Raw genomic sequence first — 10,234 nt, 5'->3', positions numbered from 1 at the left:
TGAGAAGCCAGCAAGAAATAAGCAGAGGCAGCCCAACTGTGGTTAGCAGTTACATCAGAATGACATCATAATGCCTATGAAAGGACTTGGCTTTTTTCACTCAGCTTGTATCAACAAGTAATTTGTAAGAATGACATTCACATAGGAATAGGTAACATTAGTCAGCTTAATTCTAAATGTAGCAAAATACTGCAATAATTGAAGATAGTAACATCAAGGTTTAGTAAAGCAAAAGACAGCTGTAATTATGACACAGGATAAAAGGGAGAAGACTGGTGTGAGAACAAGCAGCAGTTCAGCCAAATCAAAAACCTCTATGCAAAGAAACAAAAAGAAACTTTCTTCTAATATATTGTAAGTACAGCATCATTTCTTCAGATCAGAGGACAGGGAAAAATCACCAGCCATTGTTCAGAATCTTGCCCTTCTGGTCACTCTCATTGATGTAGTGCGCTATATGATGCGGAAATGATGGCTGGTATCCTATTAGGGGACTTTATCACATTGGGGTATAATCCTTTTATATCAGTATGCACCCCATGTTTTTTAGGACTGGATGTGTACTGTATTGAGACGGGATGCATACTCTCCTCATCACACCTGATTATTATGATTTTTGTGATTTGAAAATACTGAGCTTTGACTCATCACACCACGGCAGGCTGGCTCCCCCCAATCCATTCAAAAGACCCCCCTAGAATCATAGAATAGTAGAATTGGAAGAGACCTCATGGGCCATCCAGTCCAACCCCCTGACAAGAAGCAGGAAATCACATTTAAAGCACCCCCAACAGATGGCCATCTAGCCTCTGCTTAAAAGCCTCCACCACAGTCCAGGGCAGATAGTTCCACTGTTGAACAGCTCTCACAGTGAGGAAGTTCTTCCTGATGTTCAGGTGGAATCTCCTTTCCTGTAATTTGAAGCCCTACATCACTCTATGACCTTTTAAAAAGTATCGCTGCTGATGGGATGCAGACAAAAAATTTTAAAAATACAATTAGAATTCCATCTGCAAATAATCTGTTTCTACGATACTTTGCAGATGAATTCCAACAGAATACTGACCGGATGGTGCAAATGTCACGTGATGGGACATGATCAAAATCATTCTCAAACAGTCTCAGAAACAGAGTATTCCCTAATGTGATAAAGTCCAGGGACTTACTCAAGTGTACATTGGGTTACAGTTATGAAGTGATTATTGAGATATTGTGCAGAGGCCACACATTTCAGTGACGGTACTAGAAGTTGTGCATGTAGAGTTCTTGCACATCACAGCTGTCCAGGCCTATGTGCGTCTTGTGCAGAGCTGGGAATTGCACAATGCTAGTGTAAATCTGTGAGCAGTGTTTACACTATGCTAATATCATTTAGGATACTGGCCATTCTCTGACAAGAACCTGCCCCTCTGTTGTCCACATTGTTCATGCTGTCCAATTCTTTGAAGGTTATATCATTGAAATGCAGAATATATTAACTGGCTACAGTCATCCGTTTTCAATTTTTAATAGACTGAATGTGTATCCTTGATTAATTCGGCAGAAGATTTTTGTTCTTCTATTATGTTGCTGCAGTTATGTTCCTTCAAGTCATTTCCCACTTATGGCAGGCCTCTCACAGGATGTGCTCACTGAGATTTGTCTCAGGCCCTTCTACACTTCCATATACAATCCAGATTATCTGCTTTGAATTGAATCATATGGCAGTGTAGACTCATATAATCAAGGCAGATAATGTGGATTATCTGCTTTGATAATCTGGATTATATGGCAGTGGGCCCAAGAGGCCCTTTTAAATCTCAGAGCTCTTCTACACTGCCATATAAACCAGTTCAAATCAGATAATCTGGATTTTATGTAGCAGTGTAGAAGGGACCTCGTCTGATTTAATAGAGAGAACTGTCTGCCTTTTCACTCAGACCCAGCTAGGTGGGAATGGAAATGTACAATTAATTTATTAAAACACTTTCAATCAGGTCAAACTCTCATTTACAAATGTATATTATGTGGTACCAACCTTACGGAGTCCAAAAATTTATCGTATTTCCTGCCTTACTCAGTCTTTGGACATCATGGAAGATAACTGCTTTTGAACCATTACACCCCACAATAAATGCATTTTCAGTATGCATCAGATTCATACCACAAGGGCACAAATGATTTGATCCAATGCTATACTACTCTATCAGGTCATAGCAAAATCAGGATTGTTTTCCTCATTCCCTCTATCTGCATCCCAGATGATTTTTAGGGTGTATAGTGAAGCTCCAGAAGCAATCTGGAGATGTCTTATTCTGATAGAAGCAGTAGAATCCAAGGGAAATAGACCAACAGATCCTGACTGCATAGACAATGCATAGATGTTTCTATTTGAGGCACTTATGCATAAAAGTAACACGTCCCTCCCAACTCAAAAAATAAACACTCTGCTCAATCAAAAATCAGTGGCTACTTCCTTTCTTTTTTGTTAGATACTTTGGAAGTGGGATATAAATGATTTCAGTATAATCCCTTGCAGGTGCCTTTTGAATAGTGAAGATGAAATGTCTAAAATCCAGTGGGATTCAATGCCTGTGGACGTTCAAGAGTGGTTGACTATTACCTTTACAAGTCAGCAAGAGGCACACAAAGCTGAGGATGCAGCTAGTGTCCGCACTGTTGCATATGCTGTCCAGACAGGAGTTTTTGTAGAAAGGTAAGGTAATGGTAAAGGTTTTCCCCTGGTGTTAAGTCTAGTCTGTCCGACTCTGGGGGTTGGTGCTCATCTCCATTTCTAAGCTGAAGAGCCAGCATTGTCCGTAAACACCTCGAAAGTCATGTGACCAGCATGACTGCATGGAGTGCCATTACCGTTCCGCCAGAGCTGTACATATTGATCTACTCATATTTACATGTTTTCAAACTGCTAGTTTGGCAAAAGCTTGGGGTAACAGTGGGAGCTCACCCTGCTCCCCGGATTTGAACTGCTGACCTTTCGGTCAGCAAACTCAACAGCTCAGCGGTTTAACCTGCCGCTACACCACCGGGGGCAACAAATGCTTGACAGAATTGACGATGAATGCCAAAGCTAACCCTAAGACTATAAATTTTGGCTTGTTTGTTATTCTACTTTCCCCCAGTATGGGACTCAAGGCAGCTGACAGCAAGGTAAAAATATGCTGATGATGATTGGTAAAAGTAAAAAATCAACATAACTCAAACTGTTGGGAAACTTCACATATCTCTATGAACTCTCTCACTTTCCAATCTCCACACATATTTGTCCAATATAAAACCACAAACAAGGGGAGGCAGTGGGACCAATCTCTTCTTGATTTTTCCGGTAAGAGGCACTAACAGAGTCAAATTGTGATGGATCCTGTGGCCTTCTCTGCTTCTGCCTGCCTTGCATCACAACATACCCAAGATCTTGGGCAACTGGCAACTGTATGGAGGAAGACTTATGACCCATGAAACTTTGAGTCCTCTTTGAGGAGATAAAGCAGGGTATAAATAACAACAACGACAATGACTTTCCAAAGCCTTTAAACATTGTTGACTGCAAAGGTCCACCTGCTAGCAAAAAAGACTCCAACCCTATCCCAAGCCCTGCAAAGCAGAGCAACACACTTATTTGCAATGCTCACATTTCACAGTTGGATAGAGTAAAATGAGGTGTTTTTTTTTTAAAAAAGTGCGCAATCACCTTCAAGACTCAATGATTTTATAAATGCAAAGCAAGGAGTGAATTAGAAAGATCCTTGCAAGCAAAGACTGAAAAAACGTTTTAGGTACTGTTCCGTTATCCAGGCGAAGGCCACAAGGGGGCACAAAACAGAGAAGGGTAGTCCATTTTATGGAGGTGGAGAGTGGGTTGAAGGAGTTAAACCATTTCCCCTTGTTTTCCTGTTATTCCCCCCACCCATGTCACCATCGTAGAAACAACCATTGTTTATGATATTGGAAGGGGGGAGAGTAAATAAGCAGCAAAAATGAGAGAAATTGTTTTCACCTTTAACACCCCCTAGTAAAATGGACTATCCTTTTCTGTCTAGGTCCCCTTTAGGAATCCACCCGGATAATGGAACAGTAAGAAGTTGGAAAATACTGTTGCTTAATCTGGTCAAGTAACATCAGAATGTGGTCAGGATGGCAAAACGTATTAATGACGAAGAACACATAAATTAGGAGAGGCAGCTCCAGTTTGCTCTTGCCTGAGTCTACTGGGAAGAGAAAGATTTAGGTCCCTCTCTGCTCCCACTTACTAGATTAATAAAATACAAACACCTTTTACACTTTAGCCTCAGATTGCAGTAATTGAAGTAAGCTGAGGACAAAGAGGGGGTGGGAAGAGAGAGTCTGGGACATTTTAAAAGCCTGTGGAAAAGTGGGATGATGGAGAGTTAAGATGGATTATCACTTCCAAAGCAGGACAATTCCAGAGCATGCAGGTTCCACAAGCCAGTGTTCCTACTGTCTTCTTTCACTATTCAAACTGAAAGAGACTTACTGATTTAATGAGATGACATTTGCCCAGGATACTTACAAAAAATAACTTAGAAAAAAGTTTCTGGATAGAGTAATGTAAAAGATGGCACAGTTTCATAATCTGGGCGGAGGCTACTATAGGGTGCTAGAGAGAGAAGGACAGTCCATTTTACGGAGGGGGGGTGTTGAAGGTGGAAAACCATTTCCCCCGTTTTTGGTGGTTACTTCCCCTCCACACATCCCATTTCATAAATGAAGGTTGTTTCCACAATAGGGACATAAGTAGGGGGATAACAGGAAAACGGGGAAATAGTTTTACTCCTTCAATCCACCCTCCATCCTTGTAAAATGGACCATCCTTCTCTCTCTAGCGCCCCCTAGTGCCCTCCCCTTGGATAATGGAACAGTGCATAAAAGACTAATAAGGATGAAAAAATGTGTTTGTTTTTCCCTTATCCTTTATTTATATTTTTAAGACCACACATTCTTTCTTGCATCAACATAAAATATGTGTCAGCTTTTAGAAAATCTTTTTGAAATGAATAGTAGTTTAACTTGATGGAATGCTTTTTATACTTTTGCTTTTTAAAGAAGCTTAACATATATTTTCTATTATTTTTCTTAGGAAGTTCCATACAGCTACTAGCCCAGTTGGATTAGCTTATCCATTAGAAGTCACAGAAGCGCTCAAGGTGAAATCTGTTTCTGAAATAAAATAGTTTCATTTCAAAACTTTATAAAGGAAGAATTCTAATATAGCCTTTAGTTCGCCTAAACAGCGTGGAGAATCAAAATAACCTGTTTCAGTGTGGTTATGGTAAAGTTTATTTGAAATAGAAGAGATTGTACAGATTCAGTATCTGTTATCCCCCTTAAATAAAAATATTTAGCATAATAAGAGATACTCAACCTATACTATGTCTCATTATATATACAAGTTAAGTATCCCTTATCCGAAATGCTTGGAACCACAATTTTGGGGGATTGGGTTTTTTTCTTCTTCCAGATTTTGGAAAACCTTTTTTTTCACATACATGCATAATGGGATATCTTGGAGATGGAACGCAAATGTGAACTCAAAATTCATTTACCATATATATTCGCATATAAGCTGACCCGAATATAAGACGAAGCTCCTAATTTTACCATAAAAACCAGGGAAAATGTATTGACTTTAGTATAAGATGAGGGTGGGAAATGCAGCAGCTACTGGTAAATTTCAAAAATAAAAATAGATACTAATAAAATTACATTAATTGAGGCATCAATATGTTAAATGTTTTTGAATATTTACATAAAACTGTAATTTAAGACTTTAATAAGATAAGACTGTCGAATTCTGATTATCTATATACTTGAGTATAAGCCATCCGGAATGTAAGCCGGCCAGGACTCTCTTAAGTATAAGCCAAGAGGGACTTTTTCAGCCCTAAAAAGGGCTAAAAAACTCAGCTTATACTCGAGTATATATGGTATGATTCATAGCATCCTATACCCATAGCTTGAAGGTAGCAGCTGGAGAAAGTACAGCCTGTAGGCTGCGTGCAGCTTCCAGATAGTTTTTGTCCAAATCTGGCTCTCAGGGCATCATTTGAAGGAAAAAAAACCCCTTCATCTGGATTGAAACTCCAATTTGCAGCATATCAAGGCACTAGAAACAGAAATCATTTCCACAATGTGAGCTGAAATTTGCTTTGTTCTCATAATGCAATTAGTAGGCTGTTTGCATTACCTTCAAACAGCAGTATAAGGTTAAGATAAAAATATTCAGATTTTGCTGCTGGCAGAATGTTATAGTAAGTCCAAAGCAAATCCCATCAGCGTGGTATGAAATCACCTTTTCTGTATACATTTGCTTTAAAGATGATTTCATAGCAGTGGTTTAGAATTTGTTTTCCAGTTTCAGGAATATTGTGTTTTTGGACCCATAAAGGTCAAGTCTTATGACTGTGAGATCATGCTCAGAGGAAACCACAAAGATGCTTTGAGCACCTAATAGACTACACCTTCTACATGGCATCACTTGTTTAGGGTAGCAGACCATGATATAAAAGCAGCTGTACAGCAGAGTAATAGTATTGATTTTGTTCAAATTACGTAATTGGAATAGTTTGCCACAGGTATATTCATTACTATGAAATCTACCACTAGGTAATTAAAGTATTTGTATTTATATTTTCAGTACTGTTCCATTATCCAGGTGGAGGCCACAAGAGGGCGCTAGAGAGAGAAGGATGGTCTATTCTTTTGGGGGGGGGGAGTTGACGGGGGGGGGGGAACCATTTCCATCATTTTTGCTGCTTATTCCCCCACTTATTCTCCACTTCCCATTTCTTAAATGAGTGTTGTTTCCATGATGGGTGGGGGAATAACAGGAAAACCCACCTTCAATCCCTGTAAAATGGACTATCCTTCTTGCTCTAGCACCCCCTTGTGGTGTTCGCCCAGATATTGGGATAGTACCAGATTTTTTTTATTCATCTAACACAGTTTTACAAACAGAATTGCTTGTATATGTAATTTATATATATACTAGCTGTGCCCGGCCACGCGTTGCTGTGGCAAAGTGGTGGTGGTATTGGTTAAAAATTGTTGTGTAATTTTTATTTGACGTTATTTGCATTTTTTTTAATTAATTTTATTGTAAGTTATATTTTATTTATTATATTTTATTATTTTCTTGTATTATTTTTAGTTATTTTCTGTTATTATAGTATTTTATTGTATTATTTTTTTAGTGTTTTTTATTATTTTTTATTGGGTTGCTAGGAGACCAAGTTGGAGGAGCTTAGCCTTCTAACTGGCAGCAATTGGATAAAAGCAATTATTCCTCTCTCTCTAATTAGAACTTTATTTTTCTTTTCTTTTTGTTGTATCAACCTAGAGGCGTGGATGATGGGTTGTGTTGTCAAATTTCGAGGTTGGGGGGCCTGTAGTTTTGTTGTTTTGTGGGTCGCAGTGATGCCATCACTCTTTTATATATATAGATTTGCTCCTTGCCAACAGGAAGTTGATAAATGGGGGTTTGATGTGTTTGCCTTAAATGAAGTGAGTCAAGGACACAGCTTGAAATATCTGATGTGTGAGCTGTTAAGCAAATATAATCTTCTGAGCCAATTCAAGGTGAGTATCTTAACTCCAGGTCAAGTCTTAGTAGCTTTTTATTGTTAGGTGCCTCGAACTCACTATTTCAAAAGAAAGGTAGGATAAAAAATAAAAGAAATAAATAAGAGTGTTTTGGGTGGGGGTTAAAGAAAGAAGCATGGCAAGTGTGAATTGTTAATCACATACGCTCACTATTCCACTACAGTCCTGTTATTGTTGATAGCAGATACCATGTTGAACACCTTTGATAACACACTTCTCTTTGGTAGCACAATTCTGCCAATTCACCAATTCGTGATCTCTTGACTGTACTTTTGCACATCCTTGCTGCACTACTACTGTTCCTTAATTTTTAAATTAGGTACTGTTCCATTATCCAGATAGAGGCCACTAGGGGGTGCTAGAGAAAGAAGGATACTCGATTTTATGGGGGTGGAGGTGGGTTGAAGGAGGAAAACCTCCCAGCAGGTTGATAATGCATCCAAGCATCCTCTGGGCAACATCTCTGTAGACAGCCAAATCTCTCACACCAGAAGTAACTTGCAGTATGTTCTCAAGTTGCTTCTGACACGATAAAAAAAATTGTCATCATGAAGTCACAGGAGCAGAAGGGACCAATCACACAAGGTAAGTGATGGGAACACTGTGGGACTAGGAGCTATTAATAAGTTTTACGTGTTAATAGCAGGGAAGGGATGCTCTAGTTGCAATACCGGTTTGTTAGTCTTGTGCAATATAATCCAGAATCAAATAAATTCATTTTCCCATAAAGCAATGTCTACAGAAACACTCCAATAATTCATATCAATAGCCTGGCAAGATATATAGTCTTTTCTCTCCAATGGGTTAGAAGAAATTATGAACAGCTATAAAATAAAAAGCACCACTTATAACAGGGAGCAAAGAGCATAAACCTATCATGCCCCTCTCCACAAATAGTATGTGTCTACTGTGATAGCATAAACTGTACAATTTAGACATAAAGCAGGATAATGATATAAGGGCGTCTGATATTTTGGGGTAATTAGCAGTTTCATTAATCTCTTTACAGATTTGGGACACTGTTTGGAGGCTAGGAGAAAGAACTGTGATGAAAATAATATTTCCTTTGGAAGGTTTGTTTGAAAAGGCATTGATACTCTGCTTGTATTTGTTTCTTGCCTTTTACAGATTCCTATTGCTTGCCTGATTTCATTTACAAGTGCTCTGGAAGCTGGTTACAACAAATACCAAAATACGTATCACAATTCAGTGCATGCCACAGATGTCACTCAAACTGTACACACCATTTTGCTTCATACTGGAATCATGGTAAGACATATTGCCTTGAGAGAATGATCTGACAAAAGTAATGGCAAGGTAGATGTTTATACATCAGAGTCCCACCCAACCCAGATAAGAAAAAAGTATCTGACAGTCCTAGATTTTCTCATCTGAGGGGATTCTGAGGTATAAATAGCTACCAAATTTATTTTAGAGACATATGTGATGTTCAATGTGTTGTTGAAGGCTTTCATGGCCAGGATCACAGAGTTGTTGTATGTCTTTCGGGCTGTTTGGCCATGTTCCAGAAGTATTCTCTCCTGACATTTCACCCACATCTATGGCAGGCATCCTCAGAGGTTGTGAGGTATGGATAAACTTAGGTAAGGAAAGGAAAGAATATATATCTGTGGAGAGTCCAGGGTGTGGCAAGAGTCCTTTGTCACTGGGAAGCCAGCATTAATGTTTCAGTTAATCACCCTAATTAGCATTGGAAAGGTTTTGTCTCTTGCCTGGGGGGCATCCTTTGTCCAGTCATTAGCTGTCCTTGGGGCTTCTCTGCCCTCAGAGTGTTGGTTCCCATCTACTGTTTTGATTTTAGAGTTTTTAAATACTGGTAGCCAGATTTTGTTCATTTTCATAGTTTCTTCCTTTCTGTTGAAGTTGTCCACATGCTTGTGGATTTCAATGGCTTCTCGGTGTAGTCTGACATGATAGTTGTTGGAATGGTCCAGCATTTCTGTGTTCTCAAATAATATACTGTGTCCAGGCTGGTTCATCAAGTGCTCTGCTATGGCTGATTTCTCTGGTTGACTTAGTCTGCAGTGCCTTTCATGTTCTTTGACTCTTGTTTGGGCGCTCCCTATGTATACTTGTCCACAGCTGCATGGTATCCGGTAGACTCCTGCAGGAGAGAGGATCCCTCTTGTCCTTCGCTGACCGTAGCATTTGTTGGATTTTCTGCGAACCTCACCTCCTCCAAGGTGAACTAAACCACCTAAACTGGGTTCTACAGGCCAATGGATAGTCCACCATGGACATCAGAAGAGCTGCAAGGCCAAGAGCAAGCCATGAGAGTCAAGACAAAGATCCACCCAGAGGAAAGGTGTTCTTACCATATATCAAGGGAACCACTGACCGCATAGGCAAACTGATGAAGAAGCACAACCTGCAAACTATCTACAGACCCACAAAGAAAATCCAATTGACCATGGGATCAGCTCCTTCCATTTTTTTCTTCCCACACTGTCCCAAAATACACTAAAAGCACCAAATGGCTCCATACTCCATTCCAGCCTCCCCTAGCTTCTTGGTTGTCCTCCTTTGGTTTCCTATTCTGTTTGAAGCTTTTGCCTCTAAACTCAAGAACTACCCAGAAAAAAGATCACCTGGCAGAGGT

General features: G+C 39.5%; 1 protein-coding gene across 5 annotated transcripts in view; it reads left to right on the top strand.

Moving 5' to 3' along the window:
* The first annotated feature begins 72 nt into the window (after window positions 1-72).
* Window positions 73-10,234, top strand: part of LOC100554993 (dual specificity calcium/calmodulin-dependent 3',5'-cyclic nucleotide phosphodiesterase 1A) — a 36,616-nt gene continuing 26,454 nt past the window's right edge. For 3 of the 5 annotated variants that reach the window (XM_062957088.1, XM_062957092.1, XM_008116631.3), the window contains exons 1-5: window positions 74-354; window positions 2,519-2,695; window positions 5,093-5,159; window positions 7,474-7,590; window positions 8,743-8,883. In XM_062957088.1, the coding sequence (XP_062813158.1) occupies window positions 248-354; window positions 2,519-2,695; window positions 5,093-5,159; window positions 7,474-7,590; window positions 8,743-8,883 (609 nt within the window). In that variant the 5' untranslated portion in view covers window positions 74-247. Of the gene's footprint in view, window positions 355-2,518; window positions 2,696-5,092; window positions 5,160-7,473; window positions 7,591-8,742; window positions 8,884-10,234 lie in introns of all 5 variants that reach the window. The other 2 variants (XM_062957094.1, XM_062957082.1) reach the window with 2 other exon arrangements.

The sequence above is a fragment of the Anolis carolinensis genome, chromosome 1 (genome assembly GCF_035594765.1).
Source record: "Anolis carolinensis isolate JA03-04 chromosome 1, rAnoCar3.1.pri, whole genome shotgun sequence".
NCBI lineage: Eukaryota > Metazoa > Chordata > Lepidosauria > Squamata > Dactyloidae > Anolis > Anolis carolinensis.
The sequence above is the reverse complement of the archived record's forward strand: the minus strand, read 5'-3'. Positions and strand labels throughout refer to the sequence as shown.